This window comes from Pongo abelii, chromosome 2 (assembly GCF_028885655.2).
Source record: "Pongo abelii isolate AG06213 chromosome 2, NHGRI_mPonAbe1-v2.0_pri, whole genome shotgun sequence".
Classification (NCBI taxonomy): Eukaryota; Metazoa; Chordata; class Mammalia; order Primates; family Hominidae; genus Pongo; species Pongo abelii.
The window spans coordinates 110014037-110039063 of record NC_085928.1 but is presented as its reverse complement, the minus strand read 5'-3'; the positions used below and the strand labels follow the sequence as shown (position 1 = coordinate 110039063).

At 42.3% G+C, this 25027-nt stretch overlaps 1 protein-coding gene across 4 annotated transcripts in view; it reads right to left on the bottom strand.

The window, feature by feature from the left end:
* Positions 1-25027, bottom strand: part of ZNF445 (zinc finger protein 445) — a 63913-nt gene that overhangs the window by 12954 nt on the left and 25932 nt on the right. For all 4 annotated transcript variants that reach the window (XM_054550954.2, XM_009239140.4, XM_002813856.5 and 1 more), the window contains exon 2: positions 3539-4111. In XM_054550954.2, the coding sequence (XP_054406929.1) occupies positions 3539-3967 (429 nt within the window). In that variant the 5' untranslated portion in view covers positions 3968-4111. The remainder of the gene's footprint in view (positions 1-3538; positions 4112-25027) is intronic.

Genomic DNA, 25027 nt, shown 5'->3' with positions numbered 1-25027 from the left:
GTTGTGAGAGGATCTTTCTGGGAATCAGAAAGCAAACTCAGAGAAGAGACCACATGACCAATCTCTAAAGGACAAAGGCCAAGGGATAGGTAAGCCAGCTCCTTTATTATTTCCAGGCAGGAGGAAAGGGCAAGAAGATCGCCCAGGGAGGTGCCTCCAACCACCTCAGCCTCCTTGGGCTCTAATGAGGGTCATGGGAGAGTCCAGGTAGAGACAGACTCCAGCTCAACACAAGGAAGCACATGGTAACTCCGTACAGCACTCTTGTCAGGCCTCAGATGACAGTGCCACCTTCCCACTACCCCTCAGCTCCCACCCCAGGCCTATAACTTAGAAATGAGAGAGAAGGAACTAGTTCCTGAGAATTAAACTCATAATGGTTCACAGTGGAGATAGTCAAGTAATATCTACTGTCAAGTGCTGCTCTAGGCACTGATGTACAAAGTGAACTCAAAGAGGCAGGCTAGCTCCCAAATTGTAAACTTGTTTTTAATAATAACACTGACAGGCAATGCTAATCATGACAGTCAGCCATGGAACCATAGAAAAAAGTCTCCAGTGTAAAAAATGGCAGTGTCCATCTAAGTAGAGACCAACAAAGAGGAAGCATTTGCCCTGAGACTTCAAACAACTCTGGTCTCTGAGGCAAGGCTGTCCCTCATATACAGATGAGTACAGGAAACTACAATTTGAGATTTTCTGGTCCTGTGGCCGAGACAGTCTCTATACCAATATGGATACTTAGCCTGAGGCCATTAATCATCTGATACAGAGATACACACTAAAGATGATGAACTGACCACAATAATTTATCTCCCATTTTTTATTCTTCTAATAAAGGAAGAATTAAAAGAAAATAAAGAATATGGAAGCACAGCAAAACGAGTTTAAGGACAAACTTTCTCGGGCCCTGGTTTTTCACACTGTGATAATTTTGCTGAACCATAGAACGATTCTGTGACTTTACATATATCTTAAAGCATTTCTCTTCATTTTGCAAATTTGGGGGGCTTCTCCCAGCCCCCATTGTCTTCTAAGTAGCTTTCAACCAGGTAGGCCCTTTTTGCTCATGTGGCAATGTTTTCACGGATTTTTAAAATTACATCTAGTTGTAAATGAGCTGAATATAACCAAGCCATGATTTTGTAACTACTGTGTACCTCATTTCCTTTTATAAATTATTATCAGGTCCTTTCGAACATTTGTTTTGGTAAAAATAACAAATGCTCTTTTAAATTTTTTAAAATAGTACCCCATGTTGTGCAAAAATATTTTCTAATAGTTATATCCTGTGTCTATTTATTACCATTTACTGCTGGTAGACCATGTCCTGATGTCTTACTTGATTTAATTTTTATAATAAAGTTTTAGGGACAAGTATGTCAAATTTGTTTCAGAAATCTTTTTTTTTTTTTTTTCGGACGTAGTCTTGCTCTTTCACCAGGCTGGTGTGCAGTGGCGCGATCTCGGCTCACTGCAACCTCCACCTCCCGGGTTCAAGCAATTCTCCTGCCTCAGCCTCCCAAGTAGCTGAGACTACAGGCGCACACCACCACGCCCAGCTAATTTCTGTATTTTTAGTAGAGATGGGTTTTCATCATGTTGGCCTGGATGGTCTCGATCTCTTGACCTTGTGATCTGCCACCTCGGCCTCCCAAAGTGCTGGGATTACAGGCGTGAGACACCACGCCAAGCCACAACTTTCATTTATACATGAATTATGTGTGCAGAATCATATACATATGTATATGTATGAATGTGTGTGTCTATATATATATATTTTTTTTTTTAATTTTTTTTGAGACAGAGTCTTGCTCTGTTGCCCAGTCTAAACTGCACTGGTGCAATCTCAGCTCACTGCAGCCTCCACCTTCCAGGTTCAAGCAATTCTCCTGCCTCAGCCTCCTGAGTAGATGGGTCTACAAGTGCACACCACCACAGCCGGCTAATTTCTGCCCTTTTAGTAGAAATGGAGTTTCACCATGTTGGCCAGGCTGGTCTTGAACTCCTGACCCCAAGTGCTAGCACTACAGGTCTGGCCAGAATCATGTATTTTTATATAAATAAAATTTTAAAGAAGACTTAAAAAAGTGATAAATGCTTTTTTAAAAAACTGTAACAATACAGGAAGCATCAGCTCCCCTGTGTGCAGCAGCAGGACAGGAAGAACGCACCTGAACTGACCGGCTGCTGCTCTCCTGTCAGGCCTGGGACTGCCAACTCTGCCAGGGTCAGGCACATGATAAGCACTTGAATATTTACTGAACAAATTCTCATGATTAGACCATTTCTGCATTTTCTTCTCAATGAACAGAGGCTCTGAAAGGTACAACTATGTGGCCACAGATGTTGAGGTTGTGGAATGAAGTCTAAAATCGAGGTCTTCTATTTCTCAGCCCAGCACTGCCCCTCAGCACTCATGTCCATCTTCCCTGCCTCCCATCTCAAAAGCTTACTGAGAAGGGCCGGGCACAGTGGTTCATATCCGTAATCCCAGCATTTTGGGAGGCCAAGGCGGATGGATCACCTGAGGTCAGGAGTTTGAGACTAGCCTGGACAAAATGGCAAAACCCCATCTCTACTAAAAATACAAACAAAATTAGCTGGGAGTGGTGGGGTACGCCTCAGAAAGAAAAGAAAAAAAATGCTTGAGAAGGAAGCTAAATGGTGCCTGCAGAGCGCTCTTCTGAGTTTTAACATGTACTCTCCCACTAAGAAGCCAAGAGCCCTAACCCTAAATGCTGTCCCAACACCCGCCACTTTACAGGGCTATGGTTAGTCTCAAGTCAAATTAGATAATATGTGGAGATGGACTTTGTACACTGTAAGCTACTGTGTCCAAAGACTAGTTACTGGGCTTTTTTGTTTAGAGACAGGGTCTTGCTGTGTCACCCAGGCTGGAGTGCAGTGGTGCAATCATGGCTCACTGCAGCCTTGACCTACCTGGGTTCAAGTGATCCTCCCACCTCAGTCCCCCAAATAGCTGGGACTACAGTCACATGCCACCACGTTCAGCTAATTTTTGTAGAAACAGGGTTTTGCCATGTTGCCCAGGCTGGTCACGAATTCTTGCACTCAAGCAATCCGCCCACCTTGGACTCCAAAGCGCTTAGATTACAGGTGTGAGCCACTATGCCTGGCCTAATTTTTAAATTATGTACAGAGACAGTGTGGGGGGGGGTCTCCCTATGTCGTCCAGGCTGGCTTGAGCTCCCGGCCTCAAGCAATCCTCCCACCTCAGCCTCCTAAAGTGCTGGGATTACATGTGTGAGCTACTATGCCCAGAAGTTACTATTATTTATGGAGACTTGCTCACCCTATCTGGAGCTGATATTCCTCTGGGGAGGTAGGAAAGGATACCTGCTAAAGGGTCCATTGCTCAGGGTCCCGTTCTCAGATGCTCAGGTACCATGGGAAAAGGGAAGGCTTCCTCTGCACTCCTCTGTATTGACAGTTCAGAGGGCCACCTCCATCCCCAGACAAGCTGGCTCACCAGCAGGCAGAGTTCCCTGGACACCACACACTTGCTCACACTCACCCTCCATGATGTCCCATCAAGGTCCCTCTGCAGCTCCTCCAGCAAGGCCACAGCCTCCTCGCCACTCTCAGGGTTATGGAGCTGCACCCACACCCGGAGTTCCCCAGGCAGGATGCTCAGGAACTGTTCTAGCACCAGCAGCTCTAGGATCTGTGACTTGGAGAGAACGTCAGGCCTCAGCCACCAGCGACAGAGTTCCCGGAGCCGGCTCAGAGTTTCTAGGGGCCCCGAAGACTCATGGTAACGAAGCTGTCTGAAGAGCTGGCGGAACAGCTCCTGGCCAGGGCGGTTGAGTGTCTGTGGCCTGGCAGGCTGCACTGGAGTATAGCTTTCATCCTCTTCTTCCTTCTTTACTGTCTGAAGCCGCCCTCGCTCCCTCGAAGACTGGGCCTGAGCTGGATAGACAGCATGCCACCTGCCTGGAGGCATCACTCCTGTTCAGAGACTAACTAGAAGAGTGCGAGCCAAGTCCACCTTAGACGTGGGTCCTCAGAAGTATCTTCTCAGCAGTCAACAATGCCATTTGCTGGGACATCAGAAGTCATCGGCAAGTGACTGAAATAACCAGCATTTCTGTGCAGGAGGGGATGAGAGAATAATGTCCATTATACATGGTGCAGTTGGATTCTGCTGGTTGGGATCATCTTTGTATGTATAAGAAGAGCGTTTGCACAGAGGTATATGCCAGTATCAAGTAGACCACAGCTAGGTTGTCCCCTATTGGAGTAAGCTAAGAAAATATCCCACAATAAAATATATACTGAACTTATACATTAAAACTTTGTAAAAAACACAAAGGGATGATGAAAAAAGTCAGAGAAGATCTAAATAAATGAACAGACATACCATATGCATGTACTAGAAGACGTGACACAGTAAAGATGTAAATTCTCTACAAATTGATCTATAGGTCTAATGCAAATCCTACCAAAATCTCAACAAGATTTTTTTGTAGATATAGATAAATTTATGTGGAAAGACAATGGAATTAGAATAGCTAAAATTATGACAGGTCAGGCATGGTGGCTCACACCTGTAATCCTAGCACTTTGGAAAGAGGAGATGGGCGGATTGCCTGAGCTCAGGAGTTCCAGACCAGCCTGGGCAACATGGCGAAACCCCGTCTCTATTAAAAATACAAAAAATGAGCCAGACATGGTGGTGCGTGCCTGTAATCCCAGCTACTTGGGAGGCTGAGGCACAAGAATCACTTGAACCCGGGAGGCAGAGGTTGCAGTGAATCAAGATCGTGCCACTGTACTCCAGCCTGGGCAACAGAGCAAGAGTCTGTCTCAAAACAAGCAAGCAAGCCAGCAAACAAACAAGCAAAACCAAAAAACAATTATGAGGGAGGGATCAGTCTGAAAACAATCTACCTGATTTCAAGACTTATAGCTACATTAATCAATTATGTGTAGTATTGGTGGAGGAAGAGACACATAGGTCAATGGAATACAATAGAAAAACCAGAAACAGACCCACACAAGAATGCCCAACTGACTTTTTAAATATCAAATGTGATTTTGCTATTATAATATTTTTAAATATCTCAAATGAGCAATTCAAAAACAAAAACAAAAAAATCCTGAGAATCCAATCCCCTAGTTGATTTTATGACCCAACAATGGGTTACAAATTATAATTTGAAAACTACTAATCCAGCTTCCCACTCAACTCTTGTATTTCTTTTTATAATTCATCATGAAATGTGGTGTCCAAGGGTTCAAGTCACTTTCAGGAGGTAGCACTTTGGGAGGCCTAAGTGGGTGGACTACTTGAGGTCTGGAGTTTGAGAACAGCCTGGCCAACATGGCAAAACTCCAGGTCTAAAAAAAATACAAAAAATTAGCAGGGCATGGTGGCATGTGCCTATAATCCCAGCTACTCGGGAGGCTGAGGCACAAGAATTGCTTGAGCCTGGGAGGCAGAGGTTTGCAGTGAGCCAAGATCGTGGCACTGCACTCTACTCTCCAGCCTGGGTAACAGAGCGAGACTCCATCTCAAAAAAGAGACTATCTGGAGTATATTTTGGGCTCTGAAGGAATGTTTGTTTCTTCTTACCTGGGGAAGGAGCTTGTGCTACAAATCACATCACTATGTAGAGGAGTCCACACCTGCAATACGCCCAACTCATTTTTTTTTTCTTTTTTTTAAAGACAGGGTCTCCTGCTGCTGCCCAGGCTGGAGTGCAGTGGTGTGATCATGGCTCACTGCAGACTCAAACTCCTGGGCTCAAGCGATCCTCTTGCTTCACCCTCCAGAGGAGGTAAGACTACAGGCATGTGACACCACACTCAGATAATTTAAAATTATTTTTAGAGATGAGGCCTGTGTTACCTCAAACTCCCGGCCTCAAGTGATCGATCCTCCCACATCAGCCTCCTAAGTAGCTGGGATTACAGGCATGAGCCATTAAGCCTGACCTCCAATCGATTTTTGATAAAGATGCAAAAGCAGTTCAAAAGAGGAAGGGTAGTCTTCTCACCAAATGTTGCTGGAGCAATCGGACATCTATAAGCAAAATAAGGAAAACTGACCAAAACCTTGCCTCTTGTACACTTGAATTCAAAATAGATCAGACTTGGCCGGGTGTGGTGGCTTACGCCTGTAATCCTAGCACTTTGGGAGGCCTAGGTGGGTGGATCATGAAGTCAGAAGTTCGAGACCAGCCTGACCAACACAGTGAAACGCCGTCTCTACTAAAAATACAAAAAATACAAAAAAAATTAGCTGGGAGTGATGGCATGCGCCTGTAATCTCAGCTACTCAGGAGGCTGAGGCAGGAGAATCGCTTGAAGAGGGGTGGTAGAGGTTACAGTGAGCCAAGATGACACTACTGCACTCCAGCCTGGGCGACAGAATAAGACTCCGTCTCAAAAAAAAAAAAAAAAAAGGATCAGATTTAAACGTAAGCCATAAAACTATACAACTTTTAGAAAACAATCCAGGAGGCTGGGTGCAGTGGTTCACACCTGTAATTCCAGCACTTTGGGAGGCCAAGGCAAGCGGATCACGAGGTCAAGAGATCGAGACCATCCTGGTCAACACGATGAAACCCCATCTCCACTAAAAATACAAAACTTAGCTGGGCATGGTGGCACGCGCCTGTAGTCCCAGCTACTCGGGAGGCTGAGGCAGAAGAATCACTTGAACCCAGGAGGTGGAGGCTGCAGTGAGCCGAGATAATGCCATTGCACTCCAGCCTTGTGAAATAGCGAGACTCCACTTCAAAAACAAGAACATAGGAGAAAACCTTTAGGATCTAGGATGAGGCAAATAGTTCTTATGCCTGATACCTGTTATATTATGATATATATACACATTGGTTTTTATCCATGGTTCATGGCTCCTAACTCCCATAGCCCTTATTTCCCAAGTGACTAAAACAATAAGCATATCTTTTGTTAAATTATTTGGCCTTTATCCTTGATTCCCAAAGCAGCTTTGGAACTTCAGAGTGATAAAGGCAGACAGCCTTTTGTTATAATATTGGTGCATTTTAGGCCTCAGAAGCAGGGCTCAGAAAACAGAATATCTCTCTCTGACCTTTTCTTGCCCTCCTTTCACCTGCTCCTTTTTCTCCCCAAGGCAGGCCATAGAAACTAAAAATATACAGTCATCTTCCCCCTTTTCTGTCCTTCTGCTGGCCGTAAATTCTCTCACCTATTGTATCTGATTGTAGGTCATAAGATACCCATTTCAGGAGTCCTCCCTCATACTCAGTAAGTAGAAATGCTGCACAGAGAGGCCAATTTGAACTGACAGCCTGAATGTCCCCACTCAGTCTATTAATATGAGATCAAACTCTTTTTGTCCAGTCATGTTTTACATGGTTGTCCATGCTTCAATCATGCTTATCCAATGAAGCCTCCATAAAAGGTCCAAGAGGATGGGGTACAGAGAGCTATGGACAACTGCACTTGTGGAGGCTTGCAGGAAGGTGAACAAGAACTCATCCATGTGCCAGGATAGTGGTGCATCCCATCTCCACAGGAACAAAAGCTCCTGCACCCAGAACACTGCCAGACCTCCCCCTATGTATCTCTTCATCTAGTTGTTTATTGTATCCTTTAAAATATCCTTTATAATAAATTGATAAATGTGTTTCCCTGAGTTTTGTGAGCTGCTCTGCCAAATAAATTGAGCAACACAATCGGAAAATTAACACAACAACAACAAAACAAAACACCCAGAAATAGAGCTAATAAAAAATGTACAGGATCTTAAAAGATAAACAAAAGATATAATAGACCTGAATAAATCTTAAGTATGGAAAGACAAATCTTTTCACGATGCCAATTCTTCCTAAGGTAATGTGTGGTTAATAAAATCCCAACCAAATTCCACTATCTCTTCTTAGGGCTTCATAAGCATATTCTAAAATTCAAGCAAATGAGTAAAAGGCCAAGAATAGCCATGATAAATTTTTAGAGGTGAAAATATTTGTTCTACCTGACATTAAGGCTTACTATAAAGCTACATTAATGAAAACACTGAGTATTACTGAAGGAACATGCAAATAGTAGATAAAAGAAACAGCACATACAGAATCCTGACATGGGCTTATGCATACATATATATTTGGTCTATGATAGAGGCAGCATTAGAAATCAGTGGGAAAGATTAGACTATTCAATGAATTGCATTGGGACAACTGGCTAGCCAAATTAAAATAACAAAACCACACACCAAAAAAATGAATTCTAGTTAAAGATTTACACTAAAAAGGCACATTCTTCATGCCCCAGGAACTGTCCTTCTAAGAATCTACCCTGAGAGCCAGGCATGGTGGCTCATACCTGTAATTCTAGCACTTTAGGAGGCCAATATGGGAGGATCAGTTGAGCCCAGGAATTCAAGACTAGCTTGGGCAACACAGCAAGACTCTGTTTCTATTGAAAAATGAAATAAAATAACAATCTACCCTGGAAAAATAGATGCACGGTATATAGACATTTACGTGAGTGTACACTAGAGCACTCTGTAAGATAATATTGAAAACAATCTACTTGCCCAACAATAGGCCTAAAGAAAAGTGAAACCGCCTTTGCAAAATTATGACTGAGACAGTGAAAGAGATCTAACTTAACTGATTCCATCTTGCTTCTAACCTCCAAGCTGTCTTTGTTCATTCCTGGGTATGGGCAGAACTAACTTTGGGAGAAACTTATAGTTTAAACAAAGAGAGTAACAACCCTTTCCCAAAGCAGACCTCCTTCTTGCCTGGGGACTAGACTGCCTTTGTAGGACTAACATTAGCCACAAGATTAGAAATTATGGTTTAGGAATCATGCAGCTGGAGGTTACAAGATTCTGACCCTCCCTAACTGCTCCTAAGATCAATGCCTGAGATATTTTGCAGACCCTGCACTTGATGGATTAGCTGGCACAACCCAGATCAATAAACCGGCTCATTGGATCTTCTGGCCCCCCACCCAGGAACTGACTTAGCGCAAGACAGCTGCGACTCCCTATGATTTCATCTCTGACTAATCAGCACTCCTGGCTCACTGGCTTCCCCCCATCCACCAAGTTATCCTTAAAAACTCTGCTCCCTGAATGCTTGGGAAGACTGATTTGAGTAATAAAACTCTGGTCTCCTGCACAGCCAGTTCTGTGTGAATTACTTTCTCTGTTGCAATTCCCCTGTCTTGATGAATCAGCTCTGTCTAAGCAGCAGGCAAAGTTTACTCCTTGGGCGGTTACAAATTTGGGGGCTTGTCCGGGACTGCCCTTGTGGCTACCTGCCCGTGGTTCAGTGGCCCCCCTCCAGCGATGGATCCAGAAGCCAGCCAGCCCAAGCAGCCACCTAGTTCTTTTGGAACTGGGGGCTGATTCTGGTACTCTCTCTACTGGCGGGGCACTGCTGACCCAATGTGCACAGATTTAATAGCAATGGAGAAATAGTCCTGGGGGGACATCCCTTAACTGTAGCCCTATCACAGGGTGTCTGTCTGTAGCCCCACTGCAGAGTGTCTGCATTAGTGAGTATCCTAGGTGCTTCCAATGCCTCCTTCCTTCACCCAGCAGCTTCTGTAGCCCTATGGTGTGGTATCTGTAGCCCCATTACGGGGTGTCTGTTTGTAGCTCCACCATGGGGTGTCTGTGTCTGTGGCACCACTGCCAGGTGTCTGTTCGGCTCCTGAAGTGCTCCTTCTAACCAGTAGGAAGAGTCCTGGTTTGGAAGACTTCTACTCAATCAGGAAGATTTCAAGGAGGTTTCTCAGACCGAGAATAGGAGGATAGCTTGGTTAAGGATCTGATTTAGAAGGCACTGTCTGTCTGTCTCATCTTTGCATGTGTTTGTTTTTGTGGAAGGGATCTCAGAGGGGTTGCTGATGGAAGTCCAGCAGGCCTAACTCAAAGAACCTTCCCTATTTGGTCACATTCGATGAGCTCTAAAGACGGCTCAATGCTCAACAGGTCTGTCTCTTGGGGTGACTATCTGCTCTTCCCCTTGCCCAGAGACCCCATTGTGAATTACCATTCATAGGTTGTCCTTTCCCACCTGGTATGGATCAAAGACAAGAGGGGCCAATGTGAAAAAGTTTGAGCTTTGTCAGGTTGACTTTGGGTGCTGAACAAGGTGACTAATGTTTGTTTTGTTATGTGTGTTTTGCTGGGATAGAAAATGTTAATTCAGTTCCCCATGCAGCCTGTTGGGCAAATTAAGAATCTTGCCTATGGTTTCATAAAACAGGAAAGAGTGATTTTTCTCTTGTAAAGTGGCTTGAACCCCACAGCTATGGTGCAGTGAGCAGCGTCATCAGAACCTGCTCCATTCTTCTGGAACATGCAGAGAAAGGGAGCCCAGAAACCTGGTCTACCGGCAAAAAAGGGTAAGAAATGCTTACCAGCCAAGTTTCTGGTCTCTCTCTCTCTCTCTGTCTGGGTAAATGGTAAATGTCACTATTTGTCTCTCTGCAAGGGTTTGATTAATAGAAACTAGTCTTAGGCAGTAGCAAATCTGGTGTACTTTGTGCTAAGAATTTGTCTTTCTGTGTTCTGCAATGGAGAAAGGACTATCACAGGATAGAATGTGGGTTTAGGACCCCCCCCATAAGCCCACTTTTCAAGCCAGCCTAGCAGGCTGGACAGTTACTTTGCTACAGGTCTCCGAAACCAATATCGTATGAAATTTGTCTTGTTTTCTGTCCTTAAGAGCTTAACCTTGTGACAATGTGGGGATACTTTCTCTTGGTTTCCGCCATCCAGAGGACAGGAATTTTGAGGTTCATGTCATAGGTAGCCCTAAAAATTATCTTGAGTAGTTAAAAGCCTTTGCAAGCTTGAAACTGGCTTCCCTAGGCTCCTTCTGGGAAGAACCATAGAAACTGCTCATTGCTCTAACTCAGTAGCTAAGGCTTTGCTTTTTGACAATGGCAGCCTGGGTTCTATTCTTGGCTTCTGGAATGATTCATTTCTGGTTTTTTATTTATGTAACTTTGCCATTTATTGAGGTTCCCCACCCGCCCATGGATAGTTTCTGATTTCCAATCTTGAATTTTCCTTTCTCTAAACTACCCTGGGGGAGATTCTAAATCTTGAAAAAAAAAAGAAAAGAAACTGCTTACCATCTCTTTGAGACACCTGTGTGTCCATGGCTAAGTTATAACCTTAGTGAAAACTGATTAATTTCATGTGGGAAGTTACCTGTGGTAAAATTCAAAAGCCAAAAATATTGGCCGCTTGGTATGGCTAAAGTTGGGTAATAAAAAAATTTTAAAGAATTTTTTTTAAGAGTCCTATGGTTAAAAGCTTAATTAAAAGTGGATAAACAAGCTACAGGTATATTTAAAAGGCCTTTTTTTTTTCTTCTTGGAACTTGTTTTTCTGGAAAAATATTTTTTCTTCTCAGTCAACTGAATTATTTTTCTCCTTTTTTTTTTTTTTTTTTTTGGTGAGATGGAGTCTTAATCTGTTGCCCAGTCTGGTGTACAATGGCACGGTCTCAGCTCACTGCAACCTTTGCCTCCCAGGCTCTAGCAATTCTTCTGCCTCAGCCTCCCAAGTAGCTGGAATTACAGGCACCTGCCACCACACCCAGCTAATTTTTGTATTTTTAGTAGAGATGGGGTTTCACCATGTTGGCTAGGCTGGTCTTGAACCCCTGACCTCAGGTGATCTGCCTGACTCAGCCTCCCAAAGTGCTGGGATTACAGGTGTGAGCCACTGAGCCCAGCCTGTCTTGCCACTCTTAATGCACAGATGAGAGGCCCTAAGATAACTTCTGGTAGCCTGGGACTCACTGGGAAAAACAGAGGAGGCACCACAGACCCCGTTTTGGGGGAAACAAACAAACAAACCACCTCTGTTTTCCTCATGAAACCACAGGAATTAAAAACTGATAGATCCCTTTCAAAATCAAAGGCTCTATTCTGTTTTGCATTGTGTTATCTGACGGTTTTGAGTTTTGGGGTATCAGAAATTACTTCGCATTATGAGAGAGCTTTGGTGTGTAATAACTAGGTAGGAAATATACTTTAAGGGATGGCTAAGAGTAGTTATGGAGGGATACTTGACTCTGCACACTTGGATCAGAGAAGCATGCTCTTGGCAACCTGGAAGATAAGAAAACATCCCCACCCCGAACTGGGAGATGAGACTCCCACGAGACATGGGCTGATTTCAAAATGGGATAATTGGGTTTGGGTTGCCTTGCAATGAAATGCAGGGTAGCAGTACTGCACTGTCAACTGGTCACGGTAGCTCATGCCAGTAATCTCAGCACTTTGGGAGCATGAGGTGGGTGGATCACTTCAGGTCAGGAGTTCAAGACTAGCCTGGCCAATATGGTGAAATCTCGTCTCTACTAAAATGCAGAAATTAGCCAGGCGTAGTGGTGCATGCCTGTAGTCCCAGCTACTCAGGAGGCTTAGGCAGGAGAATCACTTGAACCTGGGAAGTGGAGGTTGCAGTGAGCTGACATCATACCATTGCACTGCAGCTTGGACGTCGCAGTGAGACTCCATCTCAAAAAAAAAAAAAAAAAAAAAGCAGCAGCAGCACTGCACTGTCTTCTCCTATAGTATTTCCCTCCTTTTGGGGACCCAGGATCCAGTATAAAAAGGCCCCCTTAATTTTGGGGATCTGTCTTTGCCTTCAGCTGCTTATTTGCTGCTTATGTGGCCCTAGAAATACATGCTTTCCTGGCCCTGTTCCTCCAAGGGCTCAATTCTGAAGTCAGTAATCCAATTAAGAAACTAGCAAATGAAAAATCTTACAAGGGCTGAATCTTCTGTGTATTTCTATATGTTGTATGTTTATATACAAAAGAGCTCTGATTGGCTTAGGAAAGTAAATGCTTAAATCAAATATTTTGTCAGAAAAATAGAAACTTTTAATGCCTTTTTGTTCACATGGCTTTAGTACTCTTTTAGAAATAAAGACAGTTTTAAAGATTGATAAAATAAAATGTCTTGAAAATGGAAACATTTGGTCTAAATTAAGATATCAGATTTGCCAAATGCTTTAAGGTCAAATTGTTTCTTTGACTTCTGAGAATTGTTCAATTTACCTATTTTGGAGCATTAGATTATAGATAAGGCCTTGGGACATATGGAGAGCCATGCCTGTTGGCTATGCTAAAAAGAGTCAGACCTTATCATCATCTCTGTCTGATACCCTAGGCTCCACTCCAAGCTGGGAACAGTGGCTCATGGCTGTAATACCAGCACTTTTGGAGGCCAAGGTGGGCAGATCACGATGTCAAGAGTTCGAGACCAGCCTGGCCAGCATGGTGAAACCCCGTCTCTACTAAAAATACAAAAAATTAGCTGGGCATGGCAGCATGCACCTGTAGTCCTAGCCACTTGGGAGGCTGAGGCAGCAGAATTGCTTGAACCCAGCAGGCGGAGGTTGCAGTGAGCCGAGATCGCACCACTGCATTCCAGCCTGAGCGACAGAGCGAGACTCCGCCTCAAAAAAAAAAAATCGCTTATCAGGTTTTTCACTAAAAATAAAATTTGCTAAGAGTTAACATTATAACATTTAATTGAGACCACTGGAGAAACAGTTTTACATACAAGGTGTGTAGGAAATGTGTTTTTGGTAAAAGATTATAAGAAGGCATGGGAATATGGCTTTTGTTAAAGGGAATGTAATTTTGTCTATTTCAGAGGGTTTTAAGGATTGTCTTTTTTTTTTAATTATTATTAAAGTTTTAGGGTACATGTGCACAATGTGCAGGTTAGTTACATATGTATACATGCGCCATGCTGGCGTGCTGCACCCATTAACTCGCCATTTAGCATTAAGTATATCTCCTAATGCTATCCCTCCCCCCTCCGGATTGTCTTAACCTAAAAGAGGAATGGAACAAAACTGAAGGTTTAAGCAAAGTGAAAACGGTTTGTAAAGGGTTGATCTTGTAAAAATTATGTGGGTATAAACAAGTTGGCTAAGATTTAAAAGAAATTATTTAGTTTTCCGTAGGTTAAAAAATTAAAATGATACTGATGTGGGGCCAAAATCTGGGCCCATGTGTCCGAATAACAGGATTTTCTTAGAAAATTGATCTGCTGTTTGATGGAAAATTGTAAAGGGGTCTAAAAAGTTTATGAAAATCTTACCCTATGGTCAAACTAACTAAAACTGGATAGAGATATAAACTTTTATTTAAAAAACTAGCTTTAGGCCAGGCACGGTGGCTCATACCTGTAATCCTAGCACTTTGGGAGGCCGAGGCAGGAGGATTACCTGAGGTCGGTAGTTCAAGGCCAGCCTGACCAACATGGTGAAATCCCATCTCTACTAAAAATACAAAAAAAATTAGCCAGGTGCAGTGGCGCGTGCCTGTAATCCCAGCTACTCTGGAGGCTGAGGCAGGCAAATCGCTTGAACCTGGAAGGCGGAGGTTGCAGTGAGTTGAGATCATGCCATGGCACTCCAGCCTGGGCTACAGAGTAAGACGTCTCAAAAAAACAAAAACAAAAACAAAAAACAAAACAAAAAAACAAACAAAAAACTAGCTTTAACATTAAAGATGCATTAATGCAAACATGAAATTTGGTTTTCTCTTTTGAAGATGATTTTTAAGTAATGTTAAAAGATAATAAAAGGGTTTTGTTTTCTCCTTTGGGTAAATGGCAGGGAAAAAATGGAGAGAAGAGAGATTCAGTTGGCCTCATGCTATCTTTATTGGGTCTTCTTTGGAAAGCTAAGTCTCCTCTATCAGAGTAAGGTTTTTCTTTTTTAAATTTTTTTTTTTGGAGTTATCATGTTGGCCAAAGAATGATTTATGGTGACCTGGGATTCTATTTTGTGATATCCATCGTTTTAAACCTTTGCTACTTGACAAACTTTCCAAAATCAAATTATAAATTATGTCTCCTTCTAACCTAGTATTTTAGATATTAGGTCCTCTAAAGTCCAAAAATGACATTTGGCTTATTTGGTACAAAAATCATACAGGAAGCATTGTCAAATATGAAATGGTGTTTGGCTTTCTTTGGTCTAGATTTGTGTAAGTGTGTTATTAGTATATGTTCTGAAATTATGTAAAACCCCTATAATTCTAATATGACTCAGTATATGTCATCAGTAATAATTATAATTATGTTAACACACTGTATGCCATGGAGGTGGCAAATTTCCTTGTCAATGGTGTCTTTAACTGTGGCTTCCCTAAAATGTTTTTGTCATCCACAGACAATTGTCTCGTTTTGGTCCTCTTTAAAAGATGGTTTTATAATTAGGTATAAAATTTAACAGGTACTCTTAAGTGCAGGATTCTGATTAATTCACTCTGGAGACTGTAACATTAGAATAAACACTTTCAAATAGAAGAATGAATAGTGTTTGGTTTACTTTGGACTGTATTTGTTTAAATATGTTATCAGTACATGTTCCAAAAGTATAGGAAACTTCTACAACGTTGACATAATTTAGTGTACATTATTATAATTGTTACGTAAAATTGTTGTATGCCACAGAAGTAACCAAAAGTCCTAGTCAATTGTAGCTTTCATAGTGGCTATAGACTTTTGTCATCCACAGATATTTTGTCTTGCTTTGGTCCTTTTCAAAAGGCAGTTTATAATCAGATATAGGACTCTAAGTGCCGGTCTCAGATAACTTTAAAAATTGTGCTATTGGAATAGAGAATAAAACAAGCTTCTAGGACTCTCATGGAAAGCTAATGTGTTAAACACTGTTAAACCTTTTGTTTTCAGAGTTAAGAGAACTTATTTCTTTAGAGCTATTTGCAACTTTTAATGAGTAAAATATAATCCTGTGAACAAAATTTGGAGCATATTTGTTCCTTTCTACCTGATTTATCCAGAATTTGGAAACTATATGTGAATATTCTCAATTTATGGCAGTATAGTTCATTGCATAAGTGCAATAAGAATCTGTTTTCTTTTGTAACAAGACACAGCTGGAGAAATCATGCTTCCTTTAAAGAATAAAAGTTGACTTATAGAGCCAATTAAAGCCTGTTGGGGAATCTGGCCTCATACCTTGTCCACACAGAGTCTCTGTACAAGTTTCCTGACGACCTGTGGTAAGTAAAGAATATCACTTTCTAACAGGCCCAGGAACCCCAAGTTATCTTGGGACCTCAAGAGGAGAGGAGTTTGCCCAACTCATAGGTATTTCAGAGTACAAATCCACGGCTGGGCTCAGCTTTTAAAAAGTCTTATCTGAGATTCTTCATGGAACAGAGTTCTATCACAGCCAACTTAAAAAGCCTAAGTGAAAAATAATAATTCTTGCTGCACTTTATGCAAATAATCAGGCCAAGCACAGTAAGACTAAAGTTTATTTTGTAAACAAATCAGTTCTATCATGATTTGTTTTTAATAAAAATGGGGACTGGAGAGAGAAAATTATGCTTCAAAAGAAAAACTATATACAATGTTGTAGCTGTTCTTGAGGTTTTTTTTCTGCAGTTTAAACTAAATTCTTTGTGGGTTAGAAGTCCCCAAACTAATACTTTCAAATCTTTGCTTTTAAAATTGGGAATTGTACTCCTCATCCTAGGACTCATTATTTACCTTATAGTAGGCTGTTTCACTTAAATACTGCAGTAAAATTACAGATGAAAATACGAATGTTCTAGCCATGCAAGCCATGAACGCCCGGCCAGGCCTGCATGAGTACACTCAGACAGTTGCAAAGCGGTTCCACTCTTCTCACGTTGGGGTTCACTCCCATTCCCACTATGTCCCCTGTCAGCAGGAAGAAGCCAGAGCAATCAACAGCCTTTTTTCCCACCTTCATAACCCACACCTTATTAAGGTGTTATGAAACCCAAAGGGAGGGACTGAAACTGTCATTGCAAAATTATGACTGAGACAGTGAAAGAGATCTAACTTAACTAACTCCATCTTGCTTCTAACCTCCAAGCTGTCCTTGCTCATTCCTGGGCACAGGCTGAACTAACTTTGGGAGAAACTTACAGTTTATAGTTTAAATAAACACAGTAACAGATCTATCTTTCCCAAAGCAGATCTCCTTCTTGCCTGGGGACTAGATTGCCTTTGCAGGACTAACATTAGCCACAAGATTAGAAATTATGGTTTAGGAGTCATGCAGCTAGAGGTTACAAGATTCTGACTCTCCCTAAACTGCTCCTAAGATAAGTGCTTGAGATATTTTGCAGACCCTGCACTTGATGGATTAGCTGGCACAACCCAGATCAATAAACTGGCTCATCTGATCTTGTGCCCCCCAGCTCCCCACCCCCCCACCCCCGCCCCACCACCCCCGGCCCCGGCCCCGGGAACTGACTCAGCACAAGACGACAGCTGTGACTCGCTATGATTTCATCTCTGACCAATCAGCACTCCTGGCTCACTGGCTTCCCCCAACCCACCAAGTTATCCTTAAAAACTTTGCTCTGCAAATGCTGGGGGAGACTGCTTTGAGTAATAATAAAACTCCAGTCTCCCACACAGCCAGCTCTGCGTGAATTACTCTTTCTCTATTGCAATTCCCGTCTTGATGAATCAGCTCTGTCTAGGCAGCAGGCAAGGTGAACCTCTTGGGAGCTTATAAAAGTGTAGCATTTGGCCAGGTGCAGTGACTCATGCCTGTAATTCCAGTATTTTGGGAGGATAGTGAGAGTCTGTCTCAAAAAAAAAAAAAAGAAAAAGCATTTTATAGGATGAAATACTCACACACCTAAAAGGAATGTACTAGAATTGTTATACATCAACATACTGCTTCACTGTAGGCCAGGTGATAAGGCTCTGTAGCCAAAGTTACAAGGCAACTAGGTGTCACCCAAGGAGGAGACAGTGTATGACTTGAGGTCACTGAGAAAAGACACCACCCCCACCAAGCTCAAGAAGTACAATGTTTACTTATGGAGACAGAGGGTGCACAAGATCCAGCCACTTGCAATGTGTTGGTCCCTCGTGGCCAGCAGAACCACTCCACAGTCTACACAGGTGGTGTGTGTATACACGCTTCATATTGCAGTAGAAAGACCTTAACCCCTCCTCTGTGTGGTCTGAAATGCAGAAAGCTAGGAGCATGAATGAGGGCTGCTGATTCATGCACTTAGAAACAGAACAAAAGAGGCCTGGCATGGTGGCTCACACCTGTAATCCTAGCACTTTGGGAGACCAAGGCGGGCGCATTACCTGAGGTCAGGAGTTTGAGACCAGCCTGGAAAACATGGCAAAACCCCATCTCTATTAAAAATACAAAAGTTAGCCAGGCATGGAGACGTACAGCTGTAATCCCAGCTACTCAGGAGGCTGAGGCAGGAGAACCACTTGAACCCAGGAGGCAGAGGTTGCAGTGAGCCAAGATCGTGCCACTGCACTCCAGCCTGGGTAACAAAGCAAAACTCCATCTCAAAAAAAAAAACAAAAACAAAACAAAACAAAAAAAACAGAACAAAGGAGTACATCAAGTGCAGAAAAACAAGATAGTCCCTCACAAGATGTTAAACCCAGCAAAGGTTGTGAGGACTCTTTCACTCTTGTAAGGAAATGTCTCGGGCCGAGGCCACTCTTTTTCCTCACTCTGTCATCCAGGCTGGAGTGCAGTAGCACAATCATAGCTCAGTGCAGCCTCAAACTCCTGGGTTCAAGTGATCCTCCCACTTCAACCTCCTGAATAGCTGAGACTACAGACATGTGCCACTCTTACTTGCCTGACTTTTTTTTAACAGATAGGGTCTCACTATGTTGCCCAGGCCAGTCTCAAGCTCCTGGCTTCAAGAGAGCCTCCTGACTTGGCCTCCCAAAGCACTGGGATTACAGGCATGAGCCACAATGCCTGGTGTCCAAGGACACTCCTACACAGCCAAGTAAGGAGAGAGAAACTGTGCATGACTGCTTTTCCCAACGATAACAAAAATATGTGCTAAGTTTAAAAGCACATCCTAAATACGAATTGTGAAAAAAAAAAATGTACAACCGTGTGTGTGACTGTATATGCATGTATGTGAATGTACCCATAACTACTCAAATAAATTTTAAAAGCCTGGAAGGATTCACAAAAACTCTTACTGGTAGTGGGGGTAGGAAGGTAGAGAATTGCATTTAAAAGCAACTTTATATTTTTTTGCCTTCTATTTCCTAAAAGTAAATTGAAAAGCAATTATTAGAAAGCATAGTTATACTGTCATTTACGTTTTAAAGCAAATGAAAAGTAAAGCAGTTTACATATGCACATAAAAGTGTCTAAGCCTCACTACCAAAGTATTTTTAGCCATGATTTCCTCTGGGAGATGGGATGAGGGGGCTCTCCTTCCTTATTTGCCTATGTTGCCTAAATTGTTACCCATTACATTTATAAACAGCAAAGTAATCAATAATTCTCTTAAGAAGCAAAGCAACTGAGTAGCAACTCGTAGGATTGAAGATGGCAGATGCACAGTAGAAGGGACAGCACATTCTTGAGGGGGGACTTGAGTACAAACCATGGCTTCAGCTCAAGCAACTACAAAAGGAAGTTCTCCAGGTGAACAGATGTAAGGAGAAAAAAAAACAGGCAAGTGAGGTAGAGAACAAGAAGAGCAAAATGCTACCAAAACACAACATGCAAAACAAAAACAAAAACAAAAAAAAACCTATCCAGAAAAAAAACAGAAACAAAGAAAAGTAGTAGCCAGCAACAATGGAAGAAAAAAAATAAAAGTTGAAGAAAAAGAGAAATACAAGCAGTGCTGCCATGAATGTTCCACAGACACAGGATCAGCTGACTCTGTACGGATCACCTGTATCCAGAATTTCTCTAATATGACTCTTGGTTCAGTCTGGAGAGCAATCTCATCAGTATCTTCTTGTCCCTAAAAGCTTCTTTATCTAGGAGTAAAAGTACCCAGACATTATTGGTGGAAAAGATCCATCAGTAACAGCCATCAATCTACTCCAGGATCCAAAAATGCCCATAAATAGCCACGGAACTAACAAACTGAAGACTCACGAGACAAGAACGGCAGAGTCTACAAAAAGTGAGATGGACAATAGGTCTCAGAACTTGTTGCAAAGTGGCCCCACTACCCTGTGCACAAAGTCACAGATGAAGGTGATATCCCCTGAAAATGCTGACCCCTTCCACCTCCCACCACTGTGAAGTAAATGTAAAAGCAGTGACACTTATGATATTAAAACAGAGCCACCACCTTCTACATTTGCTCTAAACTAATACCTATCCAATGTCCTCCGCTCTCAGCAAGTGCTGCTAATACTGTCAAAAGAAATGACAATAAACTAAGATGTAAAGAAGACTCACACTAGAAGACACGCAATCATCCAGGGATAAAAAAGAAACTACAGCCCTACTCTAAGGGCCAAGAAGAGGCAAGAAAAGAGCTACATTAGGGATCACATGCTGAGGAAGCTGCTACAGTTCTGGCAGAGAACTGAAGCCTTGCTGTGAAAAAGGGGAGTGGAGTAAGAAGAAGTATTCAAAGGAAAAAAAAAAAAAAAAAAAAAAAACAAGGGAAAATGAAAGAAGAAATAAAGTAAATAAATGAAGGCCTATAAAAGGAGACTCGAAGACTGAGAAGCAGTGGGAGCTTCAGGACCAACAGGAGCAGGCTCCAGCCTCGGTGCATTCCAGCAGCACAAAAGGGAAGGAGAAACACCTGATCAGGAGAAAGCTGAAAAACAGAAAAAGGAGAGAGACTTTTATGGCCAAATTTGCAGAACAGACAGAAGAGAAAGAAAATCAAAGTATGAAAAGAACCAAAATGCTGCTAAAGATGAAGATAAATCTGGCAATTAAGTTAAAGAGAAAGAAATTGAGGCCAGAGAGAAAACACTTTTAAGAAATGTACCCAGTGAAAAATATAAATGGCACTGACCAATCTCAGGAAATTGACACCCACAGTCAAATTAGTTCCAAAAATAAGTCTCTAAGCAGGACTGTTTTGAAGCAGCTGCTGCACAAATGTCCAAAAGGGTCAGTGACTTCCCCCCCGCCCCCCACGGCCACACTAACTAACTTCCAGATTTTTGGAGGGGGACGGGGGAACAAGGGTTTCACTATATTGCCCAGGCTGGTCTTGAACTCCTGGGCTCACACGATTCTTCTGCCTCAGCCTCCTGAGTAGCTGGGATTACAGGTGCATGCCACCTTGCCTGGCAGTAATGTATTTGTAAAGAAGTGATGAGAAGACTGACAGAAAATTCAGGGTGAATGCCTGTGAATATAGTGAGGATTCCAGTCCTCGAGTCAAAGAAAGGTTAGCTCAGCCTCTGCAATCATGAACATGAATAAAGTTAAGACCTCATGGGCCTCTCAAACTCTGAATGAAAGACCCAGAGCATAGGGAACATATAGCTACCCCAGCAGGCAGCTGAGCCTGCCAATGAAATTCAGGTATCTTAATGCCACAGGCTTCTCCCAAGTCCCAACTAGCTTTTAAGGATAGAAGAAAAGCTTCATTTATCTTCTTGCTGAGATTATATCACAATTACACTCAGGACTGGGAAGGAACCTGAGTTGGATCTTATTCTCAGGACTCTCCCCCCAGAGCTTTATACCTTAACCCAGTTTCATTCCCACAAAGAAAATGGCTTTGAAAAGAACAGGGAAACCTCCAACCAAGATCTTGATATTTTTCAAGGAGATTTTCTTCTGTTACACTGTTTCTTCATCTCATGGCCAATGTAATTTCTTTGTTTTCCTTTTAATGTCCCCATGAGCTAGTCTCTTATTTTTGTGTTTTCCTACCAGTGTAAGTGTATAGAAAGTATATAAACTGATACTAAGCAAACAGGTTTCTAAGATAATCACAACTTAAGTAAAAATGCAGGCCAGGTGCGGTGGCTCACGCCTGTAATCCCAGCACTTTGGAAGGCTGAGGCGAGATCACCTGGGGCCGGGAGTTCGAGACGAGCCTGACCAACATGGGGAAACCCCGTCTCTACTAAAAATACAAAAATTAGCCGGCGTGGTGCTGCATGCCTGTAATCCCAGCTACTCGGGAGGCTGAGGCAGGAGAATCGTTTGAACCCAGGAGGTGGAGGTTGCAGTGACCCAAGATCATGCCATTGCACTCCAGCCTGGGCAATGAGAGCAAAACTCCACCTCAAAAAAAAAAAAAAAAAAAAAAAGCTTTCAGTATATATTTAAAGCCTTAAAATAATATTTGTATTCATTTACCAATTAAGAAATAAACTAATAATGGGAGTGCCCAAAATTTGATTTCTAAATACTATACTATTCTCCAGTTAAAACAAACAAACAACAACAACAAACAGGGATCCTTGCAGAAGTGACTGATGCCAGGCTGGGGAGGGAAAAATATAAGAGTTTTGGGTGCCAGAAAACAAAAACTAGGGAAGGACTAAAAAAAAAAAAAAAAATTGGGGCAAACAGACACAGCTCCCAATAGTCAAAGAGCTACAATAATTTCAGCAATAAAATAACAATAGTACTGCATTCTAGCGCAAAGAATAAAACAAGTATCCAAAGCACACAATAACTGACTGAATAAATAAATAACAGGGGAGAAGGGATAGCTCTTCCTCACAAAGATTTCAATGAATAATTTGAATGAATGAGAATTGTATGTAAGTATCCAGTGAATGCCTAGAAGGAATGAAGGAAAGGGAAAGTCAAATCCCAACACTACAGTAGTCATTGCTGCAGGCAAGATCAATCAATGAATGCTACTTAGACCAAAGTTCAAAGAGAAACAGTATCTCATATGCAAAGTGTAAACTATCTTCCCCCAAATAATTACTGATGACTAGGAGAAAGACAGTAAGGTTCCAGTGGTAAAACTTGACAGAAACCTTGAGATGCAACCAAATTGAGGGACTTTATAAAAATACAAATATAAGGCCGGCGCAGTGGCTCATGCCTGTAATCCTAGCACTTTGGGAGGCCGAGGTGGGGGGATCACCTGAGGTCGGGAGTTTGAGACTAGCCTGACCAACATGGTGAAACCCTGCCTCTACTAAAAATACAAAATTAGCCGGGCGTGGTGGCACATGCCTGTAATCCCAGCTACTCGAGAGGCTGAAGCAGGAGAATCATTTGAACCTGGGAGGCGGAGGCTGCGGTGAGCCGAGATCACGCCATTGCACTCTAGCCAGGGCAACAAGAGCGAAACTCCGTCTCAAACAAACAAAAAACAAAACAAACAAAAAAAAAACAAATACAAAACACTTCTTCAGAAGTGTTTTGAAAGACTAAGTAACTGTCACAGATTGAATCAGACCAAGTAGACATGACAACTAAATGTAATGAGGAATTCTAGATTGGATCCTACAACAGAAAAAGAATGTTTAAATAAATAAATAAACTTTTAAAAGTCTGCAGTTTAATTAATAGTACTGTACCAAAGTAAATCTTTTCATTTTGATGAACGTACTATGGTAATCCAAGATAGCAACTTTAGACAAACTAGGTAAAAGGTGTCAGAGAACTCTAAAATGTTTGCAACCCTTTGTAAGTCTACAATTATTCCAAATAAAATGTTTGTTGGCCAGGCGCGGTGGCTCACCCCTGTAATCCTAGTACTTTGGAAGGCCGAGGCAGGTGGATCACCTGAGGTCAGGAGTTCGAGACTAAAAATATGAAAATTAGCTGGGCGTGGTGGCGCATGCCTGTAATCCCAGCTACTCAGGAGGCTAAGGCGGGATAATTGTTCGAACGGGGCGGGGGTGAGCAGAGAGTGCAGTGAGCGGAGATCGTGCCACTTCACTCCAGCCTGGGTGAAAGAGCGTTAACTCTGTCTCAAAAAAAAGGTTTGTCTTACCTTACACTGAGAAGTTCCAGTCATTCAGTCATCATCATTTTTATCTGATTTACTTCCATTTTAGGTATTACAGGATTTGTTTTGTTTTTTTGAGACGGAGTTTCACTCTTGTTGCCCAGGCTGGAGTACGATGGCGTGACCTCCACTCACTGCAACCTCCGCCTCCTGCGTTCAAGTGATTCTCCTGCCTCAGCCTCCCAAGTAGCTGGGATTACAGGCGCCTGCCACCATGCCCAGCTAATTTTTTGTATTGTTAGTAGAGATCGAATTTCACCATGTTGGCCAGGCTGGTCTTGAACTCCTGACCTCAGGTGACCCACCTGCCTCAGCCTCCCAAAGTGCTGGGATTACAGTCATGAGACACCATGCTCGGCCAGGTATTAAAGATTAACTTGGCAAGTGGCTCTTAAAAATCGAGGACATTTAATACTGTCGATTTTTATCTACCAATTTGGATTCTTTCTTTCATTAATTTGTCATATATTTATTGAGAACCTACTGTACGTTCCAGTACTGCCTTGAGGCGTCTATGAGGAGACAGATATGTGGTATACTAAACAGTGACAGGTGCTACACAGTAAAATAAAACAAGAGGCAGGCACGGTGGCTCACGCCTGTAATCCCAGCACTTTGGGAGGCTGAGGCAGGCAGATCACCTGAGGTCGGGAGTTCGAGACCAGCCTGACCAATACAGTGAAACCCCGTCTTTACTTAAAATACAAAAATTAGCTGGGCGTGGTGGCACACGCCTGGAATCCCAGCTACTTGGGAGGCTGAGGCAGGAGAATCACTTGAACCCGGGAGGTGGAGGCTGCAGTGAGCTGAGATCGCGCCACTGCACTCCAGCCTGGGCAGCAAGAGTAAAACTCCGTGTCAAAAATAAAATAAATAAAATAAACAAGGAAAAAGAAAAGAAATTTAAGATTAGGAAGGAAAAAAATAAATTCATAAATTCAATCTTACAGAACACCTAACAATTTGCCTGAGAGTCACAGAAATGTACTCTTTCATTGTTTCTAATACAAAATCTTGAAAATTGCAAAATACAGTGTTATGTTTTACTATAGTTTACTTTCTGACATCGTAGACTGCTTATGCACTAATTCTTCCTGGATACCAGAAGCCACAGAAAACCTACCAGTGGAATACTTGCCATTTTTCATGCTTTTTGTCAGTTTCCTTTTTAAGTGCATACTGAGGTTTATCTTCAAAACATTCTCATCCTTTCGGCTTACAGTAAGACTTTTTTTTTTTTTTTCTAACCAAAATGTGTCTGCCTTTCATTAAGATAACATAAAAAAGCAGCCTAATTC